Source organism: Oncorhynchus gorbuscha, linkage group LG10, assembly GCF_021184085.1.
Source record: "Oncorhynchus gorbuscha isolate QuinsamMale2020 ecotype Even-year linkage group LG10, OgorEven_v1.0, whole genome shotgun sequence".
NCBI lineage: Eukaryota > Metazoa > Chordata > Actinopteri > Salmoniformes > Salmonidae > Oncorhynchus > Oncorhynchus gorbuscha.
Window position 1 is genome coordinate 45,458,045 of NC_060182.1, and position 26,151 is coordinate 45,484,195.

The window sequence follows — 26,151 nt, forward strand, 5'->3', positions numbered from 1 at the left end:
TTCATTGCAAATCTACACATTCTGTCATTGGGCTGAGAGAAAATTGCTGTAGTGGTGGGTGGGTCAGCAGTTTGTTCACCTGCACCCGCCCGCAATTGCTAATAATCCATCTGCAACCGCCCGACTATACAGTATGTGATAAAGTGAAAATCGAAGGCCCGCACCTGACCCTAACCCACTAATATAGAAAATGCGCCGTAGGCTACAGTCAGACTGCAGAACAATTTTTTTGGAACTGGGTGAAGGATTTATTTAGCCTGATTTAGATATATTTCGGTAAACAATTTCAGACATTTTGGTAGGCTATTTGTAAGTCAACTTGTCTATAGTCAGATGCATGCAGCTTCTCTTCTGTCATTTGTTGCCCTAGAAGGCTAAATAAACCATTGCTCACCAGAATGTCATAAATTGATAGAATGAATGATGTAATCTTGTTGACACTAGTAGTGTTTCCAGTGTTCTCTGACATCTCTGAATTTTAGGTACCGGGGAGAAAATGCAATAACAAAAAAAAAAAATCTGTTTGTAAAGAAATAAAAGGCTGTGAAAACGACCAAACATGTTTCTGATAAGCTTTCAGTTAAATATAGATTACCATCTGTAGAGGTGCTATCTTAACTGGCATTCACATTCTCTCAAGATGCTGAAATAAGTCATATTTCTCAAGTCCCGTCGGGGAGTTCATATTAAGGCTATGTCCAGATTTCAGTTTCCATTTAACCCATCTGAACAGTAAGTTACAGTTCCATTGATGTGCCATAGAACTTTGAAGTCCCCATCTTGATTATGATTACACACTAATGCCGGATACGCAAAAATAATGAAAGAAAAACCTCAATGTAGCCTACAGATACTGTATAAATTGCACAAGAATGACACATTTATGGATTTAAGGTCTTGTTTTCTCTTTAGTCAATTTGCCCCCCGCCATTCCGGCCTTCATCCACACAATATTTAATGATCCTAAACCACGTGTCAAACTCATTCCACGGAGGGCCGAGTGTCTGCTGGTTTTCGCTCCTTCTACATGATTGATGAATTAAGGTCACTAATTAGCGAAGAACTCCCCTCACCTGATTGTCTTAATTGAAAGGAAAAAACAAAAACCTGCAGACACTAGGCCCTCCATGGATTGAGTTTGACACCCCTGCCCTAAAACCCACCCGCCCCGCAGATCACTAATTTGCGGTTTTAAAACAAATTTTACCATGGCTTTTGAGTGACTCAAAAATTATAACAAAATCAATGGGGGCCCATGCCATTTTGGGAATTTTAGATTCTCCCTGTCTACTTTATATTTTGGTGATTGTCAGTTCTCAAAGATGATCGTATTTAAAAACCTATTACTCCATTTTTATACATTATATCTGGTCGTTTAAGTATACACTGGAAATGTTTAACATCCTAGAAAATGATTTAAGATTAAAAATCAAAACAAAAATAATTTAATAAAACTAAAAAGTGGGAGTCACGATTTGCATATAGGGGAAACACTGAGTGAGCTATAGGGAGTAGTGTGTCATTGCGAGTGAAGAGGGAGTGAGAATGTGTTCACCGTCCCTGCACTAATAGAGAGTAAACATCCTGGGTTGGGCTTAAAGAAAGGGAGACGAGCTCCTCTCCCATAGAAGGATTTGTCATACTCTTGGCAAGAGCCCGTTCGTGGGTGGGGTTAGGTGCATTTTCCCCTTCCCAACACACACACACACAAACACACACAATCAAGCATTTCTGTCTATGTGTGAGGCAGGCGTGCCCGGGCCTGCACTCAAGACAACCTCTGTTCAGTCTGACCGCCCTCCTAACAGTTCTGAACACGTCTCAGCCCACCAGCCAGCCAACAGCCAAACCCCTGAGTTTAACCCTCACCCTCACTACACATTGTTCTCTTTACCTGGGAGCAGTAGCATTACAACACAGCAGCCTGTCCTCACAGACAACACAGTACTGGCAGCTTAAGAAGGACTTTCTGGTGAAGGAGTAACAGTATTTACTGTAAGCCATTGAAGCCATCGTCTCCATGGTTGGATTAGTTTGAGGAATGTGGCGCGGATGCTAGCGACGTAAAGGTAGATAAACATCAATTGTTTATGTAGGAAGCCGAGTGGAGAAGTTGCGTTGGTTGGAAATGGGTAATTGGAATGGGCTACTGTGTATTTGTGCATTAAGTTACTTCAGCTAGTATCAGATAATTAAGATTTGAGGCCTGCAATCTGAGATGTTGATATAATACAGCCAGCAGCATTTTTCCCTCTCCAATCTCCCTAAAGTGTCATTCAAACCCAAACCAGGTTAGAGACACATGGCTGTGTCTCAGTCATGACAAAATCAGAGCTTAGGCACTTGGCTCCTGAGACATCACCCCCTCCCTGTATGAGTGTAATTACCAAGAGCCAAACTGCTAAGAGCCAATGATGATTCATGTCATATTTTCTCTCTTGCGCTCGCTCGCTGTCTCTTTTTTTTAAGGCTTGTCCTTGTAATGTGTGAATTGGTTTATTACCACTCCCTAATAAGGATCTTTGGGGACTGTGTGTGTGTGTGTGTGTGCATGTTTGCATTGGTGTTGTGACACTACTAAGTATGTGGTACATTTAGTGTGATGTGTTCATATATAGGTGTTGTATAAAACATGCCCTCCCCTGCTCTCGGCCTTAGCAGACAGTAAGTCTAGGTGTCTCGTCTGGTGCCCGCTTGAAGATACACAGCCACTGATCTCCTCTCTTGACTATGAATAGATACACTGTGTTGGTGAGAACGCAATCTATGTGCTCTATTGAAGATGAAAGGTATTTTTAACCTGGAACTGAGATTTATTCCCTCCAGCCTGTTATGAATAACTTGTGAATTTACAAGTCTCTCGCTCGCTTTCTCTATCTCTCGCTCTCTCTAATTGTGGTCCTCGGTAGCTCTATTGGTAGAGTATGGTGCTTGCCACACCAGGATAGGGGTTTTGGTTCCCGGGACCACCCATACTTAAAATGTATGCATGACTAAGTCTCTTTGGATAAAAGCATCTGTTAAATGGCATTTTTATTATATATCTCTCATTGATATGCATCCACATTTGTATCAAAATACCCTATGATGTTTTAAAAATATATATTTTACCTTTATTTAACTAGGTAGGCCAGTTGAGAACAATTTCTCATTTACAACTGTGACCTGGCCAAGATGAAGCAAATCAGTGTCACAAAAACAAGAGTTTCACGTAAACAAACGTACAGTCAATAACACAATATCAAATGTCTATATACTGTGTGCAAATAGCGTGAGGTAAGGCAATAAATAGGCCATAGTAATTACAATTGAGCAAATTAACACTGGAGTGATAGATGTGCAGATGATGATGTGCAAGTAGAAATATTGGTGTGCAAAAGAGCAGAAAAGTAATAAAAAAAAATATGGGGATGAGGTAGGTAGTTTGCATGGGCTATTTACAGATGGGCTGTGTACAGCTGCAGCGATCGATAAGCTGCTCAGATAGCTGATGCTTAAAGTTAGTGAGGGAGATAAGTCTCCAACTTCAGCTATTTTTGCAATTCGTTCCAGTCATTGCCAGCAGAGAACTGGAAGGAAAGGCGGCCAAAGCAGGTGTTGGCTTTGGGGATGACCAGTGAGATATACCTGCTGGAGCGTGTGCTACGGGTGGGTGTTGTTATGGTGACCAGTGAGCTGAGATAAGGTGGAGCTTTACCTAGAAAAGACTTAGTGAGGGGAAAAAAGTATTTGATCCCCTGCTGATTGTGTTTTCCCACTGACAAGGAAATGATCAGTCTATAATTTTAATGGTAGGTTTATTTGAACAGTGAGAGACATAATTGTTTTTAAATCCAGAAAAACACATGTCAAAAATGTTATAAATTGATTTGCATTTTAATGAGGGAAATAAGTATTTGACCCCTCTGCAAAACATGACTTAGTACTTGGTGGCAAAACCCTAGTTGGCAATCAGAGGTCAGACGGTTCTTGTAGTTGGCCACCAGGTTTGCACACATTTCAGGAGGGATTTTGTTCCACTCCTCTTTGCAGATCTTCTCCAAGTCATTAGGTTTCGAGGCTGACGTTTGGCAACTTGAACCTTCAGCTCCCTCCACAGATTTTCTTCGGGATTAAGGTCTGGAGACTGGCTCGGCCACTCCAGGACCTTAATGTGCTTCTTCTTGAGCCACTTCTTTGTTGCCTTGGCTGTGTGTTTTGGGTCATTGTCATGCTGGAATACCCATCCACGACCCATTTTCAATGACCTGGCTGAGGGAAGGAGGTTCTCACCCAAGATAAGATGGAAAATGGCCCGTCCATTGTCCCTTTGATGCGGTGAAGTTGTCCTGTCCCCTTAGCAGAAAAACACCCCCAAAGCATAATGTTTCCACCTCCATGTTTGATGGTGTTCTTGGGGTCATAGCCAGCATTCCTCCTCCTCCAAACACGGCGAGTTGAGTTGATGCCAAAGAGCTCCATTTAGGTCTCATCTGACCACAACACTTTCACCCAGTTGTCCTCTGAATCAAATCAAATTTTAAATTGTATTTGTCACATACACATGCATACACATGGTTAGCAGATGTTAATGCGAGTGTAGCGAAATGCTTGATCATGATCATTCAGATGTTCATAGGCAAACTTCAGACGGGCATGTATATGTGCTTTCTTGAGCAGGGGGACCTTGCTGGTGCTGCAGGCACGGCGTAGTGTGTTACCAATTGTTTTCTTGGTGACTTTGGTCCCAGCTGCCTTGAGATCATTGACAAGATCCTCCCATGTAGTTCTGGGCTGATTCCTCACCGTTCTCATGATCATTGCAACTCCATGAGGTGAGATCTTGCATGGAGCCCCAGGCAGAGGGAGATTGTCAGTTATTTTGTGTTCTTCCATTTGCGAATAATCGCACCAACTGTTGTCACCTTCTCACCAAGATGCTTGGCGATGGTCTTGTAGCCCATTCCAGCCTTTTGTAGGTCTACAATCTTGTCCCTGACATCCTTGGAGAGCTCTTTGGTGTTGGCCATGGTGGAGAGTTTGGAATCTGATTGATTGATTGCTTCTGTGGACAGGTGTCTTTTATACAGGTAACAAACTGAGATTAGGAGCACTCCCTTTTAAGAGCGTGCTCCTAATCTCAGCTCGTTACCTGTATAAAAGACACATGGGAGCCAGAAATCTTTCTTGTTGAGAGGGGATCAAATACTTATTTCCCTCATTAAAATGCTAATCAATTTATAACATCTTTGACATGCGTTTTTATGGATTTTTTTGTTATTCTGTTTCTCACTGTTCAAATAAACCTACCATTAAAATTACAGACTGATCATTTCTTTGTCAGTGGGCAAACGTACAAAATCAGCAGGGGATCAAATACTTTTTTCCCTCACTGTATAGATGACCTGGAGCCAGTGGGTCTGGCGACGAATATGTAGCGAGAGCCAGCCGACGAGAGCATACAGGTCGCAGTGGTGGATGATATACAGGCTTTGGTGACAAAACGGATGACACTGTGATAGACTGCATGCAGTTTGCTGAGTAGATTGTTGGAGGCTATTTTGTAAATGACATCGCCGAAGTCGAGGATCGTTAGGATAGTCAGTTTTACAAGGGTATGTCTGGCAGCGTGAGTGAAGGAGGCTTTGTTGCGAAATAGGAAGCCGATTCTAGATTTAATTTTGGATTGGAGATGTTTACTATGAGTCGGGAAGGTGAGTTTACAGTCTAGCCAGACACCTAGGTATTTGTAGTTGTCCACATATTCTCAGTCAGAACCGTCCACAGTAGTGATGCTAGTCGGGCATGCGGGTGCGGGCAGTGATCGGTTGAAAAGCATGCATTTAGTTTTACTAGCGTTTTAAGAGCAGTTGGAGGCCACGGAGGAGTGTTGTATGGCATTGAAGCTTGTTTGGAGGTTTGTTAACACAGTGTCCAAAGAAGGGACGGGTGTATACAGAAAGGTGTCATCTGCGTAGAGGTGGATCAGGGAATCACCTGCAGCAAGAGCGACATCGTTGATGTATACAGAGAAGAGTCGGCCCTAGAATTAACACTGTGGTACCCCCATAGACTGACAACAGGCCCTCTGATTTGACATACTGAATTCTATTTGAGAAGTAGTTGGTGAACCAGGCGAGGCAGTCATTTGAGAAACCAAAGCCGATAAGAATACGGTGATTGATAGAGTCGAAAGCCTTTGCCAGGTCGATGAAGACGACTGCACAGTACTGTCTTTTATCGATGGCTGTTATGATATCGTTTAGTACCTTGAGTGTGGCTGAGGTGCACCCGTGACCAGCTCGGAAACCAGATTGCACAGCAGAGAAGGTACGGTGGGATTCATAATGGGCAGTGATCTGTTTTTGTTAACTTGGCTTTCAAAGACTTTAGAAAGGCAGGGCAGGGTGGATATAGGTTTGTAACAGTTTGGGTCTAGTGTCACCCCCTTTGAAGAGGGGGATGACCGCGGCATCTTTCCAATCTTCAGGAATCTCTGACAATACGAATGAGAGGTTGAACAGACTGGTAATAGGGGTTGCAACAATGACGGCAGATTTAATTTTAGAAAGAGAGGGTCCAGATTTTCTAGCCCAGCTGATTTGTGTGGGTTCAGGTTTTGCAGCTCTTTCAGAACATCTGCTATCTGGATTTGGGTGAAGGAGAAGCTGGAGAGGCTTGGGCAAACAGCTGCGGGGGATGTGGAGCTGTTGGCCGGAGTTGGGGTAGCAAGGAGGAGAGCATGACCAGCTGTAGAGAGATGCTTAGTGAAATTCTTGACTATCGTGGCTTTATCGGCAGTGACTGTGTCTCCTAGCCTCAGTACAGTGGGCAGTTGGGAGGAGGTGCTCTTATTCTCCATGGACTTTAGTGTCCCAAAACTTTTGGGAGTTAAAGCTACAGGATGCAAATTTCTGTTTGAAAAAGCCTTTGCTTTCCTAACTGACTGTGTGTATTGGTTCCTGACTGCCCTGAAACGTTGCATATCGCGGGGACTATTCGATGCTAGGGCAGGGTTGATAACGCGCTGTGCAGACTGGCAGGCTGGCAAGTATTATCCAGGCTAAAAGCGGCTGGTGTCTGTGCTAAAGGTAAAGGCCGCTAGCAGTGGCTAATAATGACAACATAGCTAGTAGCTAATTAGCTGGTTAGCTTCTGATGGCTAGCTTCTGATGGAGGTTCTATCTATAAAGTCTAAAAATAGCAGATCCGTATCACATTGGATGAGGCGGGTTGCCGGAAGGTATATTTAATTTAAAAAATGGAAAAAGAGATTTGAAATGTATACAAAAAAAAGACGCGGGAGAACGACAAACAACGTCTGCACTGCTACGCCATCTTGGAAATAGAAGTATCTTGCACTTAGATCTAACTGAATTTTCTTCCTTGTCTAGGTCTTCTGTCTGGCCAAATCTGCTCACATGATGTGTCCTGAATGAAACTTGAAAGCGTTTGCAACAACGCTAAATTAGGTTTGTGGCATGGCATATGATTTGAGTTTAAAATAGTTTTTTTCCCCCCAAAAGGAGCTCAGTGGCCTGTAAGCAGAAGGAAAAAGTGGAAACTGGTATTCAGTCTCCATGAGTGGGATATTCTATGTAGCTATCATAACGCTTTATCCCTTCCTGATTCCCATTTATATTTCATTTTTTGCTCCATGTGCTCCCACACCAAGGAAACGAAATGGCAAAGTATATTAATGTCATCTACGTAGTTTTTTCATTTGTCAGGGACCATGCTCAACAAAGGTATAGCAGTTTGCTATCTATGGTGTGGTCTACGTATTCATTTCATGTGACTCATTTGATACTTTCCTAATCATGCAATCTGTTATTTTGTATTTGGTTGTTTAGTCTCAAGAGCTCTTACTAACATCTCCCGTCTGTCTCTGGCCAACAGGTGCTACTTGTTCTCTGTGTCTCCTGTCTCATCCCCTGGCTCCTAAACCTCTTCACATTTGGTTTGTCACGCAGCCCAGAGACACTTAGTATCCAGGGTTGAAACAGGGCTGTAATCAGATGGATGTCATCACTGCTCATCACTGCTCTCCTGTCTCCTCCATCTCAATGGAAAGTGAAATACGGGACTGACTACTGTGGTGACCCTCCCTTCTGTTTGATCCTTGACCTTTGAACTGGGACCTGTGTTCTGTGCTCCAGGCAACAAGGTAGCATATCTCCGCTCTGCATAATTTTGGAAACGTTCTGGAAACATTTTTGACACAGTTTTAGGCCTCCTAGTTGTGTTGATGTTTCGAAGCAAGCTTAGACTAAACAGACAGCTGTCCCTTTTACCCTTGATCAGTCTATTGAAACTAACAACCTAAGCCATATTTCCCGATTTGAGAGCACACTTTCCTGAAGTAATACACACACATCAAGTTTCCTGTATCCTGGTCCTGGAAGCTGAAGCGTGAGTCGCCATGGCGACGGACTCTCCCAACCCCTCCCTGAGGTCCAGAGTTACCATGATGACGGACAACGACTCCTACGTGAGCACGGCCAGCCTCCCCTGCTGCCACTTCCTGTCCGCCAATGTCCTCAACGTGGGTAAGTCAAACCATTTCCTGTTTCCTTCATAAAGCTGCCCAGTGCCCACAACAGGTTGGCTACTGTACGTGTGAGCGTTTCTGAGGTCCATGGCTTTGGAATTTGGTTGGTTTATTTATTTATACTTCTATAACAAGTGTGAGAGAGTGTGAGAGAGCGAGAGTCTGTGTGTGAGTGCTGTGCACATGCAATTGATTGTGTGTACGTTGTTTTTCTGTTTTGGGGATGATCATCTCCACATCTCCACGCCTGGGATAAGGAGTATTTCAGACAGACATATCAGAGAGTCAGACCCCATACTACTGAGCCTGCTTTGTTCCAGTATGCCTGCCTGAGACAGAGCGAGGCAGAGAAAGAGAGTGAAAGACATCTTAAAGCCCACACATTCCCAAGCTATGTGCCAAGCATCCTGTAGTCTGTTAAATGACTCTTTCTTTAGTTATGTAATTTACCTGTAGTCTAGGCGCAGTTTATACAACGTGGTATAGCTGCTGTAACAGTGTCTATTCAATACCATCTTAATTCAATTCAGGCATAGTTCAGGAATTTGATTCACCATGAATGAATGATGTGTTATTGTTCAGTTGGTGAATTTAACAGAAATTGCCAGCTGGATAATTATAGGCTCGATCAGTGTTTCTCCTATTTTTTTCAGCAGCTGTGGCAAAATTAGTGTAGAGATTTCAATTTTTTTAATGAACTGCTCTGTGTTTCCTGACTTCTGTGAAATATGACCTATAATGACAATGAGTGAAAATAGTTTTCCTTCCAAAATGTGGAAAAGCAGCTTTTCGGTGTTGGCGCACCCCAACAACAGAATGGTGTGAGCATATACTGTACATTTAACATTTACATTTAAGTCATTTAGCAGACGCTCTTATCCAGAGCGACTTACAAATTGGTGCATTCACCTTATGACATCCAGTGGAACACTCACTTTACAATAGTGCATCTAAATCTTAAAGGGGGGGTGAGAAGGATTACTTATCCTATCCTAGGTATTCCTTAAAGAGGTGGGGTTTCAGGTGTCTCCGGAAGGTGGTGATTGACTCCGCTGTCCTGGCGTCGTGAGGGAGTTTGTTCCACCATTGGGGGGCCAGAGCAGCGAACAGTTTTGACTGGGCTGAGCGGGAGCTGTACTTCCTCAGTGGTAGGGAGGCGAGCAGGCCAGAGGTGGATGAACGCAGTGCCCTTGTTTGGGTGTAGGGCCTGATCAGAGCCTGGAGGTACTGAGGTGCCGTTCCCCTCACAGCTCCGTAGGCAAGCACCATGGTCTTGTAGCGGATGCGAGCTTCAACTGGAAGCCAGTGGAGAGAGCGGAGGAGCGGGGTGACGTGAGAGAACTTGGGAAGGTTGAACACCAGACGGGCTGCGGCGTTCTGGATGAGTTGTAGGGGTTTAATGGCACAGGCAGGGAGCCCAGCCAACAGCGAGTTGCAGTAATCCAGACGGGAGATGACAAGTGCCTGGATTAGGACCTGCGCCGCTTCCTGTGTGAGGCAGGGTCGTACTCTGCGGATGTTGTAGAGCATGAACCTACAGGAACGGGCCACCGCCTTGATGTTAGTTGAGAACGACAGGGTGTTGTCCAGGATCACGCCAAGGTTCTTAGCGCTCTGGGAGGAGGACACAATGGAGTTGTCAACTGTGATGGCGAGATCATGGAACGGGCAGTCCTTCCCCGGGAGGACGAGCAGCTCAGTCTTGCCGAGGTTCAGCTTGAGGTGGTGATCCGTCATCCACACTGATATGTCTGCCAGACATGCAGAGATGCGATTCGCCACCTGGTCATCAGAAGGGGGAAAGGAGAAGATTAATTGTGTGTCGTCTGCATAGCAATGATAGGAGAGACCATGTGAGGTTATGACAGAGCCAAGTGACTTGGTGGTACAGGTCATATAAAAAATATGAATGCGAATAGACTGCTGATTGGCCAGCTCATTCTCCTTTAGACCGCTGATTGACCAGCTCATCATCCTTTAGACCGCTGATTGACCAGCTCATCCTCCTTTAGACCGCTGATTGACCAGCTCATCCTCCTTTAGACCGCTGATTGACCAGCTCATCCTCCTTTAGACCGCTGATTGACCAGCTCATCCTCCTTTAGACCGCTGATTGACCAGCTCATCCTCTCTTGAGGAGTATTACATCATACTCTTTGAGGAAATAACAAGCATTCTTGAAAGTTTGAGGTGTGGTTTTTGAAGGGGTTTTTTTCTCTCCAATTTATGCTTTGGCCAAATAGTCAACAACATGATTTGGGTATGAATTAACAGAATATAAGATATGCCATTTTCACTGGGGAATTACTTTAATGCTATTTTCCTGCAGTTCTCCAAATTTTGCCAAGGGGCGGTGAGACATTTTTGGTTTTAAAGCTAGTTTTCTGCAATTCTACACATTTTGCAATGTCTTAAGATATGTTGTGTTCTTATGCTATCTGAGTGACTCTAACAAAACAAAATGTACTATGACATTTTTTTAAAGGTTTGATTCTATCTGTCTAGTTTTATTCTTGTGGTTGTTAGTTCTCAAAGAGGATCTTATTAAAAATTATATAGCTCCATTATCTGTTCCACATACATGACATCTGTTTTTAGCCATTTAAGTTGAAAACACACTGAAAACGGCCACAATTTAGCAGCAACTGCCACTGTTACAACAAGCAGTGTTTCCCCTATATTCATGTTTGTTCAACTTTTGCTTTCCAGAAGTGACTCATTTCTCTGTATTAATTTGTCAACAGCAGTTGTGTAAGAAACAATGACTGAAATAGAGTTGTGCTTTGTCGTAATCCCCGAAGGACATTCTTTCAAGCAGGAGTAGAAATAATACTCCTTATTTGCCCACATTCCTAGTGTGAATAGAGATGATTGGGATATTTTGCTCTAAAGCCTAGTTTACACAGTCAATTACTTTTTCATCTAGTTTTACAGTCAATACATTTTTCCTCTAGCTTTACAGTCAATTTGATTGGCTCAGACAACGGCTTAGATCTAAATCTCAGTTTTGTCCTAAAGTCAATTCATAAGTCTCCGCTGCATCCTCACAGCTGTATGCCCTGGGAGTTGCAATGCTCACTGTAGAGTGAGCGAACTCATTGCAAAGGTCACGGGAGGATTTGAAGTGAGCATATGCACCGAATTCAGCTCGATACATTGTTCCGAAGCAGCGCGGCAGAGTTAGCGAGGCGCGTTGGTTTTGTATTTATCTGCATTCTGAAAAGGACACAGATGTCACTCAGCCAGACGGCAGATGCTTTGGTGAACAATCCACCTTTCTCCTTGCTTTCGTCAGACAATAGAAAAAGGTACCCTACCAGGGCCCATAACAAGACAAAGCTTTTCAGAATTAGATAACGATATGTTCTGTTTTTGTACTCCAATTCCAGCTGGTTCCTAGGTTATGCGGAATAATAAAGTGATGTGTTAACATAGCAATGTGTAGCCTACTTTTAGGTTCTTTACTTCGCAGTTATCAGCGGACACAGGATAGTGGTGCTTGTTTCAACGAATCGCCCAAAAAACATAAACGTTATGTGATTAGATTGAAAGAACATTAGAAGCCCTCATGCACAGAACAAATACCTACAAACCATTTTGGTTCCACACCTGCACGCATTTCAGCTGTCGAGCCAGGTAAATGTATATTTTGCATAAACCCAGGGTATTCCACTTTGTCATAAAGGTCATGTAATTTCTACAAGGGAGGTGTCATCGCACTAATATTCTCTACAAGATGCCCTTGTCCACCTCTGAGGAGGCTCTGGGGATGTTCATGCTAATTAACAGCCTCCCATTGGGGGATATAGGACTTCTGAAACCCTCTGCTAGTGCAAAATAATTGCTCTAACTCCCGCTCCTTTGTGCGTTCAGGCTTCACTCGCCAGCCAAATCACATCTTTGAAGCATCGTGCAACCGGGGACCATCTCTGGCCTGAATGTGCTTGTTGTGAGGGTCTTTTTCAATACTCACCAGTGAATGAAGGCCATATGCCCTAAACTGATTCTGTTAATAACAGGGCATGCGTCTGTAGAATAGCCCGAGGGCTAGGTGGATAGACACTCTCTTCTCTGTGGTTACATTCTAGCACCTTCTTCTACGCGGCCCTGGTTCAGGGTGTTCAGCTAGCCATGCAAACAGCTGTGGTGTTGGCTGGCCTTGGATTCTTTGCGTGTGTCGGTTTAACTCGGCACACATGCTCTGAAAAGCCCACAGAGAGGAGGATTATGGGTAATTACAAGTAGGGGCTTGAGAGGCAAATTGGTGTTCTGCTGGAGGTAGAGATTTGATTGGCTCAGACCACGGCTTTGATCGATGATGCCTGTGTGACTCCTCTAAATAATGTCTTGGACTGTGTTTTAGGATTAACTGATGTGTGGCTAAAGTTTTGATAATAAAACCAACGTCTCTCTCACCCTCTTTCCTCTCTCTCTCACCATTTGTACCACCCTGTCTCATCCGTAACACCAGTACAGAACCCACAGAGACTGGCTGACTCACAGGATTATTTGTTTACGTGTACATCTGTTATGTCTGTTTGACAACCCATTCACATCAGGTTCAGCTCCCAAACACTAACCAGCTGTTAATCAGTCACTCACCACTGGCACAGCAGCAAGACTGCGATTACATCCCAAATGGCAGCTTATTCCCTATTTAGTGCACTAGTGTAGACCCGTGCCTATAGGGCTTTGGTTAAACATAGTCCACTATATAGAGAATAGGGTGAGAGACGATTAAGGCCTGTCTGTTAATGGCTTGTGTCTGTCAGTATTCCTTTCCAATTGGCGAGTTAGTTAAAATGTGATGCTTTGAGAACTCTTAAAGTCTAGTGTTATTTACTCAGCACAGTGAATTGTCAATGGGTCTACACACACACACACACACACACACACACACACACACACACACACACACACACACACACACACACACACACACACACACACACACACACACACACACACACACACACACTAAAACCTTTTCAGGCAGAGTCTCTAACTTCCAGCAGAGGTCAGTATAATTCCTTTTATCTCCTGGGAGCCACCTTTGCACCTAATAAAGATCTTCTGTATCAAACCTGAGACATGACAATTAATGAATTGTTGACTCTGCGTTCCTCCCATGGCTATTCCGGGCTAGTCTTAAACCAGCAGACATGAATTCATTGAGGGAGAGAAAGTGTGTCTGTCATATAAAATGATCCATTCATCAATGGGTATATCCATTCCTCTCATTCGTTGACAGAGACCTGATGTTGATACTGTGATTGAGTTTCTGTTGGATATGTGTTGTGTTTAGGCAGATCAAAATTCATAATTAGAGGCTCTGTTTTGTGTGAGGTATTCTCTGCCTGTCTGTGTTTCTGTTTTTCTCTCGGGTTTGAATGTCTGTGTGCATTCATAGGATTTTGTGTGTGTGTGTGTGTGTGTGTGTGTGTGTGTGTGTGTGTGTGTGTGTGTGAGCTTCGGTGTGTGCATGTGTGGCTCAAACAGAGTTAAACAGTGGTTAGGGAAAATACTGTGTCAGAAAACCGAATTGCGAAATAACCGAATTGTTCCTTTTCCGATCTGATAAGCAATCAATTGTTGTGGATTGATATGTCATGGGAGGAGCAGAGTGAAGAAAGAGAGCTGCAATTGATACCTGGATGGATGATGAACATGGAGAAATGATGGATGGATAGAGACAGGTAGACGTTATGTGATGAAGAACGGGCGGCAGGGTGATGTTATACACTGCCCCAAAAAATAAAGGGAACACTAAAATAACACATCCTAGACCTGAATCAATGAAATATTCTGAAATATACTTTTTTCTTTACATAGTTGAATGTGCTGACAACAAAATCACAAACAAATTATCAATGGAAATCAAATTGATCAACCAATGGAGGTCTGGATTTGGAGTCACACTCAAAATGAAAGTGGAAAACCACACTACAGGCTGATCCAACTTTGATGTAATGTCCTTAAAACGAGTCAAAATGAGGCTCAGTAGTGTGTGTGGCCTCCACGTGCCTGTATGACCTCCCTACAACACCTGGGCATGCTCCTGATGAGGTGGTGGATGGTCTCCTGAGGGATCTCCTCCCAGACCTGGACAGTCTGTGGTGCAACGTGGCGTTGGTGGATGGAGCGAGACATGATGTCCCAGATGTACTCAATTGGATTCAGGTCTGGGGAATGGGCGGGCCAGTCCATAGCATCAATGCCTTCCTCTTGCAGGAACTGCTGACACACTCCAGCCACATGAGGTCTAGCATTGTCTTGCATTAAGAGGAACCAAGGGCCAACTGCACCAGCATATGGTCTCACAAGGGGTCTGAGGATCTCATCTCGGTACCTAATGGCAGTCAGGCTACCTCTGGTGAGCACATGGAGGGCTGTGCGGCTCCCCAAAGAAATGCCACCCCACACCATGCCTGACCCACTACCAAACCGGTCATGCTGGAGGAGGTTGCAGGCAGCAGAACGTTCTCCACGGCATCTCCAGACTGTCACGTCTGTCACATGTGCTCAGTGTGAACCTGCTTTCATCTGTGAAGAGCACAGGGCGCCAGTGGCGAATTTGCCAATCTTGGTGTTCTCTGGCAAATGCCAAACGTCCTGCATGGTGTTGAGTTGTAAGCACAACCCCCACCTGTGGACGTCGTCCCAAAACAAATCTAGGGTGGCTAGCCAAGTCGGATGGTCGTTTGTTCGCCAGAGGCAGGACCCAGTCGTTCATTCTTTTTGTTCCATTGCCATACTGGCTGTTATCGTTCTTATCCTTTGCTTGCTAGCTAGCCAACTACGTCTAACTTACAGTCACGTCAAAAAGTGCAGCCAGAATAACAGCAAAATAGCATCATTTGCATTTGTTTAAGCTGTTTTCTTGTGATATTTAGTTTGGATACATCCATAACAATGCGCGATTTCGCCTGGCATAGAAGATTTGCTCAGTCCTCAGGACACTGCGGTTCAGAAGAGCTCGCCAACAGCACAGCTAACTCAATCACTTCAAATGGAAGCTGGAAAGACCGCCAACTAACTACCTTCTTTCAATTGACATTTCTTTGTATATATCCATAAACATGATGCCAGCTGATTCATGATTTCGACTGGCTGAGAGTGATACGCTGCCTGCCTGTCTGTCTCGTCCTGACTCCCGACCCCGACACATTCATCACTATGTGACAGCTGGAGATCGAATTTGACTATTGAAACAATGTTGCAAATGTCAGAAAGACAGCAAGGTTTATACAAATCTCCACTGTTGAAAACTAGCTCAGTTGGTAGAGCATGGCGCTTGTAACGCCAGGGTAGTGGGTTCGATCCCCGGGACCACCCATACGTAGAATGTATGCACACATGACTGTAAGTCGCTTTGGATAAAAGCGTCTGCTAAATGGCATTTATTATTATTATTATTAAATGCTTTTTATAGTGGAGATCAAGTTTACAAATTGCTTGGCTGGGCTAATGAGACAGTGAATTGTGCAGTTTTAACATCAAATATTTAGCCAGTGGAATTCCACTGGCTGGAATGCAGTTTTACCCAATCAGCATTCAGAATTAGACCCACCCGTTGAATAATGCTACATCTTTATTTGTAGGCCTTTCCACTTCCTTCAAAATACACTGCTCAAAACAATAAAGGGAACCTTTAACAACACAACACAAGTCAATCACACTTCTGTGAAATCAAACTGTCCACTTAGGAAGCAACACTGATTGACAATAAATTTCACATGCTGTTGTGCAAATGGAATAGACAACAGTTGGAAATTATAGGCAATTAGCAAGACACCCCCAATAAAGGTGTGGTTCTGCAGGTGGGGACCACAGACCACTTCTCAGTTCCTATGCTTCCTGGCTGATGTTTTGGTCACTTTTGAATGCTGGCGGTGCTTTCACTCTAGTGGTAGCATGAGACGGAGTCTACAACCCACACAAGTGGCTCAAGTTGTTCAGCTCATCCAGGATGGCACATCAATACGAGCTGTGTCAAGAAGGTTTGCTGTGTCTGTCAGCGTAGTGTCCAGAGCATGGAGGCGCTACCAGGAGACAGGCCAGTACATCAGGAGACGTGGAGGAGGCCGTCCACTACCTCCGCCTTTGCGGCAGGACCGCTACCTCCGCCTTTGTGCAAGGAGGAGCAGGAGGAGCACTGCCAGAGCCCTGCAAAATGACTTCCAGCAGGCCACAAATGTGCATGTGTCTGCTCAAACGGTCAGAAACAGACTTCATGAGGGTGGTAGTATGAGGGCCCGACGTCCACAGGTGGGAAATTCTAATAAATTCTTCAAAATAAAGTTTTTAATGAAAATATGTCAATCATTATTTAAACATGACTTGGTCTCGGGCCTAACAACACCATGCCAATATAACCTCCAAACACCGGCTTCTTGGGCGTTTTCACTTAAATGTAGCATGCTTTCTGATGCCATGTGGCTGATATACAGTGTGCCACCCAAGTGCCACAACAAAATGCTAATGTTGCGCTGATAAAATGCTCGAATTAATGATTTACTTGGTGTCAGTGGGCTTTGCTCAATTGCATTTGAAACAGGCTCAGCCTCTAGACTCATTTTATGCTCAATGGTTGTCTTCGTACTTTCTCTCCTGCGAACTAGTGGCATAATCAATCATTTTGTAGACTACACATCTGGGCTACTATCCTTGGCTGTATGGCTCGCACACATGGTGCCCTTTTATTCTGCGGGATATTTTTGTATATAGGGCGGTAATTCTTGAGGGATCGTTTTGTTTCTCTCTTTGTGCAGGCTCATTTTTGTTTCTTGTCGCTATTTTTCAAGCTGACGTTTTAATTCAATGTCTTCATCGGCGTGGAATGATTTGCAGTAATCAAATAATACACCTTGTTCTTTCACCCTGCGGTCGTGCCTTCACATCTCTTCAAGGTTAGCTTTGATGTCTCTGTTGGAAAAGGGACATTGACTGAGCAGTCTTCTTGATTTCATTAGCTATTGCTTTGATTGGTCAGCCTGCATCTAAACACGCTATATTAGGAAAATCATTAAACAATAGATTTATTATTCAAGTGGTGATAATCTTTTTTTAAGAACACACACACACACACACACACACACACACACACACACACACCTTAAGTCTGAGAACTGTCTATTCTCCAGGTAACCAGGAAGATTAATTATATTCCACTACCTATCAGCAATACCTTCAATCTCTTTCTTTCATTTAATTTCTTCTATTCATTGCTAAACATGTTCTAAACTGTTTCTCTTTGGAACTTTTGTGACACGCTTAATTTGAACTTAATTCACTTTCAATGATAAATGTAATTAAATGTAGCTCCCTTTGTCAAAACATGTTTTCGCTCTGTACTCCAGGATTTTGGATTTGAGATTTTGTTTTATATGAGGTGACAGTACAGATCGTCACCTTTTTTATTTGAGTGACTCCAAAATAACACGATCTGCAGATGCATCCACAAAGTTTGTAGTCTCACAAGCATGATGTAGTCATTGCATGCTAGGAATATGAAAATGGATGACCTTTGTCTAAATTGAATAGACTATAAGTGAATTTGTCCAAATACTTATTTGTCTTTATGGTGAAACAGTATAAAATACCCTCAAATAGGTGACATTCTGTACTGTTGCCTCATATAAAACATTTGATCTCAAATGACATAGGCAAGGCTATCAATTTACAGATCCTACTGTACTTAACACAAAAAGGCCTATACTTATCTGACATAACAGGCCCTGCCATCCTTGTGGGTTAGCAGATAAATCTTGGTGATACAGACACATAAAACAGGGAGTGTCCTTCTCCCCTTCTTAAGCAGATGTGATCTAATGTATGTTATCACTGAAGCCCATAAAGGATTGTGTTATGTCCATACCTGGGACACAACACAGCATGTTGTGTCATGCATCAATCATTTCAAGTAGTTGTATCTCCACTGCATGGGTGATCTGCTGGTTGGGACAGAATGACAGAACAGCAAAATGGCCTTGTCTCAATGCCTGAACTAATAGCACCTCCTGAAGGCAAAACAGAACTTGTTAACATTTATGTGTCCAAATGGAGGGAGGGATGGTCATTTAAACACTGACTCCATTCAAAAACATACACACACACACACACGCACACACACGCACAAACTCACGCACAGAGCGAGACAGGAAGGAGGAACAAAATACTTTAAGGGGCCTGTCCAAGTTGTGGCGGAAACACATTTCGCCACTGCAGGCAAACCCTGTGGTGCAACTCGGTGGACAAATCCGTTTGCTCTGCTCACTTGCAAATGCAGCATCCCCGAATCCAGCAGAAAATGCAGGATTTTGCAGACCAAACGCCTCCTCGTTCCCGCCTTGCACAAGAAGGATCTGCTTCCGTTTCCCCCTTCTCCCATTATAATGTGTTTACGGCTCTTAGATCATGCCTTTTGGGCTTGGCAATGCGCCTGGCTGTCTTTTTCCCATTATCTCTGCTTGTGTGTGCGCTTTCCCAGGTGAGAAGATCTGTATGCACATCATTGAAATTAGTCCTCCGTCTTGTATTGTTTAATGTCAGCTCTCAATTTAGGTTTGGTAATGAACTGGAGCGTGCTAGATTAGGCTTCTTTTAGTCCACGACACCTGTATGTTATTCATATAAACAGATGGAAACCAGAGAGAATAGGTATTTATTGAATAGATTACCTCCTCTAATGGGTATCTTAGAATGTTACTCAGTCGTACCACTATTTTATGGTATGCCTAAAATAGTACTTTGTTCGTAATTAGGTAACCTAACCATTGTCTACGGGTAGAGAAACGGCACTGCTCAACCTCACTGAGAGTAGAATGGCCCGCGCCATTGGATCGACAATAAACTTCTCTCTCTCGAAGATGGCGCCGACCGAGAAGAGCGTCAGCTTATGAGTTTTGCGATATAGTGACTTTTATTGTGTTTATCGTTACTTTTTTTGCACAGAAAGTTCATAGCGGTGTTGTAGTAGTCCGGTCACGAAACCACATATTGAGTGTCTGTCTCAGATTAATTTGTACTCTGTCTGACAGTGAGGACTCGTAATTTCTTCCGGAAACCATCGGAGTTAGAAACAGAGCCTAAGAAACAGAACAGTTAGCTAGATACAGTGCATTAGGAAAGTATTCTGACCCAATTACTATTACAACCTTATTATAAAATGGATTAAATAAAAAAATATCCTCATCAATCTACACACAATGACCCATAAAGACAAGGTGAAATCAGGTTTTTAGACATTTCTGCAAATGTATAAAAAAACAAATGTCTTTTTTTACATAAGTATTCAGACCCTTTACTATGAGACTCAAAATTGAGCTCTGGTGCATCCTGTTTCCATTGATCATCCTTGAGATGTTTCTACAGCTTAATTGGAGTCCATCTGTGGTCAAATCAATTGATTTGACATGATTTGGAAAGGCACACACCTGTCTATATAAGGTCCCACAGTTGACAGTGCATGTCAGAGCAAAAACCAAGCCATGAGGTTGAAGGAATTGTTAGTAGAGCTCTGAGACAGGATTGTGTCGAAGCACAGATCTGGGGAAGGGTACCAAAAAAATTCTGCAGCATTGAAGGTCCCTAAGAACACAGTGGTCTCCATCATTCTTAAATGGAAGAAGTTTGGAACCACCAAGACTCTTCCTAGAACTGGATGCCCGACCAAACTGAGCAAGAAGTGCCTTGGTCAGGGAGGTGACCAAGAACCTGATGGTCACTCTGACAGAGCTCCAAACTTCCACTGTGGAGATGGTTGTCCTTCTGAAAGGTTCCCCCATCTCTGCAGCACTCCACCAATCAGGCCTTTATGGAGAGAGTGGCTAGCCATTCCTCAGTAAAAGGCACATGACAGCCCGCTTGGAGTTTGCCAAGAGGCACCTAAAGAACTCTCAGACCATGGGAAACAAGATTCTCTGATCTGATGAAATCAAGATTGAACTCTTTGGCCTGAATGCCAAGCATCATGTCTGGAGGAAACCTGGCACCATCCCTACAGTGAAGCATGGTGGTGGCAGAATCATGCTGTGGGGATTTCAGTGGCAGGGACGGGGAGACTAGTCAGGATCGATAGAAAGATGAACAAAGCAAAGTACAGAAAGGTCCCGATGAAAACCTGCTACGGAATGCTCAGGACCTCAAACTGGGGCGAAGGTTCAACTTCCATCAGGACAACGACCCTAAGCACACAGCCAAGCCAATGCAGGAGTGGCTTCAGGACAAGTCTGTAAATGTCCTTAAGTGGCCCGGACTTGAACCCAATCAAACATCTCTGGAGAGACCTGAAAATAGCTGTGCAGCGACTCTTTCCATCCAACCTGACAGCGCTTGAGAGGATCTGCAGAGAAGAATGGGAGAAACTCTCCAAATGCAGGTGTGCCAAGCTTGTAGCTTCATACCCAAGAAGACTCGAGGCTGTAATCACTGCCAAAGGTGCTTCAACAAAGTACTGAGTAAAGGATCTGAATACTTATGTAAATATTTTTAATACATCTGCAAAAATGTTTTTTTTTTAAGGAAAAAAAGTATTTGCTTTGTTATTTATAGGGTATTGTGTAGCTTGATGAGGGGTAAAAAAAATATATTTTTTAAATCCATTTTAGAATAAGGCTGTAAAGTAAAAAAAAGAGAAGGAAAATGTCAAGGTATCTGAATACTTTCCAAATGCACTGTAGCTAGCTGCTAGGAGGATGTCATGTCAAGGTATCTGAATACTTTCCAAATGCACTGTAGCTAGCTGCTAGGAGGATGTCATGTCAAGGTATCTGAATACTTTCCAAATGCACTGTAGCTAGCTGCTAGGAGGATGTCATGTCAAGGTATCTGAATACTTTCCAAATGCACTGTAGCTAGCTGCTAGGAGGATGTCATGTCAAGGTATCTGAATACTTTCCAAATGCACTGTAGCTAGCTGCTAGGAGGATGTCATGTCAAGGTATCTGAATACTTTCCAAATGCACTGTAGCTAGCTGCTAGGAGGATGTCATGTCAAGGTATCTGAATACTTTCCAAATGCACTGTAGCTAGCTGCTAGGAGGATGTCATGTCAAGCCATTGGAGGAGTGACTGACTTTTCCCCCTCATATCATTTTTTTGGTGGCTATACACCGCTAGGGATGCAGGTGTCATTTTGGATAGCTAGCATGAACTTGAACGACTGTTCTCCAGTTAGCATATCTCTTGCGATTGCAAGTTTCCCCCTGTCTAACTACTCTGATTTCAGAGCACTCTCATCTGTGTGTCAGAGCGCAGAATTGCTGAATTTACAAATGCACAACACCAGCTGAATATGACCGGTGTCAGTAAACGTAGGCCATAAAGTAATGGTTAGTCATGAACTCTCTAGATAACATGTAATCGGCCTAACCAGCTCTGCTACGGCGAGTAAAATGGTCAGAGTGAGGTGTTCTCTCGTTTGTGTCTGGAAGTAGCTAGCTAGCAAGCTAGCCAACTTTAGCCAGTTAGCTTGGATCCTTTGTTGGGACAAGCACGCATTAGCAGGGAAGCTGCAGAAGGACGAGGACGCTATAATTCTCCATTCTTTATCAGAGCAATTTTCTCGGGCAACTAGTTGAAAAAGTTTGAGAGGGTTTATCTAATGTTCCTTCATTAGATTTTCACCCTGGCTAGCATTAGTTGTTGATCTTGTTGATGTGCATAACTGAGGGAGAGAGAGCCTACCTTTTCATGGTTGTTTGATCAATAGATCTGTAAAGTTTCCAAATGTACAAGTCCAACAAACAATTGTCAAAGACTCCGGCCACCCAAGCCACAGACTGTTCTCTCTGCTGCCTCACAGCAAAGTTTTCTTTGATGTGAAACTGCAAATGGGTATTTCACATGTGAACTTGCAATTCCACATGTGAAAGGGGCATTTTCCCACGTGAAACGAAAACATGTTATCCTCCTCACATGTGAAATGGTTGCTTTAATATGTGAACTCTAAATTTACACACACACACTTTCTAGGCAAGGCATAATAACGGGCCATTTCTCAGAGAGAGAGAGAATTACCTCCTTTGATGTTGTGTGTATACTGACTCCTCTTTAAAAAAAAATCCAGTTCTTATCCAATATTCCATGCTTTCCGTTCTTTATCCTCCACATCCAAATGGCTTCTGCTCTCGTCCATTGTACACACATCCAGGGGTATTTGCCGTTGCTATATTATGCATTACCTTCACATGTGGCAGTTTGCAAATGATGATCTTTCTGGTTAGAGCACGCTGGTGGCCTGAGCCAAAGTGGTATCAGTGCTATTTTCCTTGGACAGATAATGAGGCGCTGCTGAGAATGTGATGGAGGCTGTCCCGGCCATACCAAAGAACAGGCCTCCATTCCAATGCAGCACTGAATAGCCTGCTAATCTGCTAACCATAGGTTTGCACATCAGGTACTGTAGCATGTCATTGCCGACTAATGTGAGCTGTTGGAAACCACTTAAAACAGGGACGCATTTGCTTGGGTGCACACACACACATTTTGAAAACACTCTATATGCTCGAGCACACGTGCACACTCAAACTACACGCAGCCACACATGCACACATACACACAAACATGCATTGACACACACATACATTTGAGTATCACAGCCAAGCCAAGTGAGTCAACACAGGTCAAATCCCCTTTTAAGTGGATGGCTTTGGGTGCAGCAGTCTCAGAGGAACAAGTGGTGTGTTTGAAGTGTGGTTCAATGGAGATTGGAGATGCCCTTCTTGAAGTATTCTTGCTCTAAATACACATTGGCACATGGCAGGCAAGGGGTGGGGTGGCTTTAGCAAATCCCGGGTGTGTGTTTTGGTAGATTGGCAAAGCCCAGATTTCAAGGTTCAAGATTTAGAGGTTAGCTGCCATTGTCCATGTAAGCACTTTCTGTGCTAGCTAAACCTGTTTTAATGTCAGGCAGGTCGCAAGCATCCGACGGCTGTTTTTGTTTTTGTTTTTCCAAGGTAGCTATACGTCAGGAGACAAAGTGCCAGTGAGCATAAGCATAGTAGAACAATTCCAAATAGATTTTCTTGATTTCTCTCAGCTAAGGCGTAGCCCTTTCCATCTTCAGTAAAAAAAAAAGATTTCTTGCCGTGTGTCATTTGAACAAGAGTCTCTGCAATCAAACTTGGGTTTTGATTTTGCCTGTGTTTTGTGAACACAGATGTGAGAAGGCAAGGAGTTTGCCTGTGTTTTGATTAACAGACTGATGATAACTGGAGGTGTGAACACAGACGTGAGAAAGCAAGGGGTTTGCCTGCGACAACAAGGGCGTAATTGAGGTGTGCCGAGCTGTGAGGGGATTAAAACGAGCGTTGTTCGGGGAACAATTTGAGTGAAACAGCAGATAACATGGGTTCTGTGATTTCGGGATCCTCCTACCCATCGATCTGTTTTCCCTCTGGGGGGAAAAAAAGACATCTATTGTTTTCAAAGCTGTCTCTGCTGAGCTAATGTAGAGCATGGTTGAATGAACAAACATGTTCAGTTAGAGGTTGTTCATCAGTCTTAAAAGCTCTGAGTCCAGCTCTGAGAGTACAAGGGCCATCAGGAAACAATACCGTGAGGAAAGGAGGTCTAAGAAGTGGGGAGTGCTTTTGGAGCAGAGTTTTGCTGTGATAGGTGAGGAGTGTTGGCTCTGCCCGGCCCACTGCCCTGTTACTTTAGCTGCCCTGACACACACACACACACACACACACACACACACACACACACACACACACACACACACACACACACACACACACACACACACACACACACACACACACACACACACACACACACACACACACGTCCTCAGCGCTCCAGTTTATTTGGAATCAGTGCATGAGCAATAAAGAAGAGGTGAGCGTAGCTCTCCAAAGTGTGATGGGGCCAACGCTCGGCTAATAAACCATCTCTAATGCAAACATGCATTTTCTCTCTCACTCCCTTTTTCCTGCAAACACATGCTCTCTCTCTCTTCTGTCTCTCTCTCATCCCTTATTCACATTTCTAGTCCTTATTTAATTTTCTCTTGTTTTCTCACTGCCTCCTTTCTTTCTCTGTTCGGCTCCCTCTTTCTCTCTCCATCTGTCCACAACCTCCCTCCCTTCTTTCCATCTCTCCCTTCTCTTTCCATCCATCCATCCAGTAATAAAATTCAAATTCTCTCACGAACGCATACTGTTCCCCCCCACACATATGCATAGACTCCTCTCTCTCTCTCTCACTCTCACTCTCACTCACACGCTGCACGTCTCTGCTGGGCTGAAGAGCAGAGTGCACACGGAGCCAGGCGCTCCCTTCAGTGTGCGCATCACATGTCTGCTGGCAGGAGCTGCCCTTCTCTCCTCTTTCTCTCTCTCTCTCTCTGTCACTCTTTCTCTCCACACCTCTCAGTACTCTGCAAGACTTTCAGCATGGAGCTGGCCGGAGTGGCCGTGTTGCCCCAGAGATACAGTACGTACCTGCTCTCTTCTTCCTTTTTCCTCCTCCTTTCTTTCAATATTGATGCATTTCTCTTGTGATTTACATTTCATGAATGGGGATGCTTTTGATACATATTTATGCTATATCTCTTAGAGGAAGTGTTCTGCAGTGAAATTAAAGTTGGTTCAGTACTAAGGTGCCTGCACCTTGTCTTCCGTTGGTTGTCAAACAGTACTTTGTTGTGGTTGGTTGTCTTTTTTCATCGCTTTCCAGTGTTCTGTTAGGGGGTTCGCGCAACATTATACGTAAAAGCACCTGTATGCACCTGGGCTGAATGTCCGAGTTTATGCGTGAATGGGGCTGTGCGGGAAGACGACACACACCTTCCCGTGTAGTAGATCAATGTCTGGAAAACGCCGCAAGAAGGATGAGATGAAAGAGCCAGACAGGTGTTTTTATGATGCACTTGGTTTGTTCACTTTGGAAAAGGGTATTTTATGGCATTTAGTATGTAGGTAAGAGTGGGGTATGTTGAGCCAGTCTTTCTATGTAACAAACTAAATTAATAATTTGAGCAAATATTTAGGAAGAGGTCATTTTTAATGGAGTCTGTGAAGGAAGAAGACGCATGGAAAAAAAATGGTAAGCAAGACTTTCCCCAATTCAAATGAATGTATTGTGTTAGAGGTTTCATGCTGCTTGTATCTAAACCAAAGTAGAGGGTCATTTTAAGTTTGTTCCATAGATCAGTTGGGGTCTCTATAAGCTACGATATGAAGTCCTAAACCTAGCATGAAAGTGCATCCTTGTAGCTGTGTGGTCTAATATAGTCAAAATGTTTGAGTCAATGGCAAGTTGAGCAAATGTAAATGTTTTCTTCCCATTCCTCTGTGTTTTTCTTTCCCAAGGTGGCTTAGGTGGTGGCAGTCTTATCCCCTTTATTCTTCTCACTGCTACCTGGAGAGGGGAGTTGGTGGGCGTGAGTGTGTGTATGTGTACACAACTACGCATGTACACACACAGGAATAGAATGGCAATATTTACCCATGTATTCCCTGCCAATAAAGCTTTATTAGATTACATGGAATTGAGAGAACACGTGATAGAAGAGTGAACATTTGATAAAAAGATACAACAAATTAAATGAGAGAGAGGCAGAGAAAGATATAGAAACCGAGTGAAAGAGAAACATATGGAAGGAAGATCCGTGA

General features: G+C 43.6%; 1 protein-coding gene across 7 annotated transcripts in view; it reads left to right on the plus strand.

The window, feature by feature from the left end:
* plch2a (phospholipase C, eta 2a) overlaps window positions 1-26,151 on the plus strand; it is a 192,437-nt gene that overhangs the window by 5,397 nt on the left and 160,889 nt on the right. For 2 of the 7 annotated variants that reach the window (XM_046366274.1, XM_046366270.1), the window contains exons 2-3: window positions 7,374-7,451; window positions 7,879-8,528. In XM_046366274.1, the coding sequence (XP_046222230.1) occupies window positions 8,402-8,528 (127 nt within the window). In that variant the 5' untranslated portion in view covers window positions 7,374-7,451; window positions 7,879-8,401. Of the gene's footprint in view, window positions 1-1,902; window positions 2,070-7,373; window positions 7,452-7,878; window positions 8,529-24,274; window positions 24,971-26,151 lie in introns of those variants that run through there. The other 5 variants (XM_046366271.1, XM_046366269.1, XM_046366273.1 and 2 more) reach the window with 4 other exon arrangements.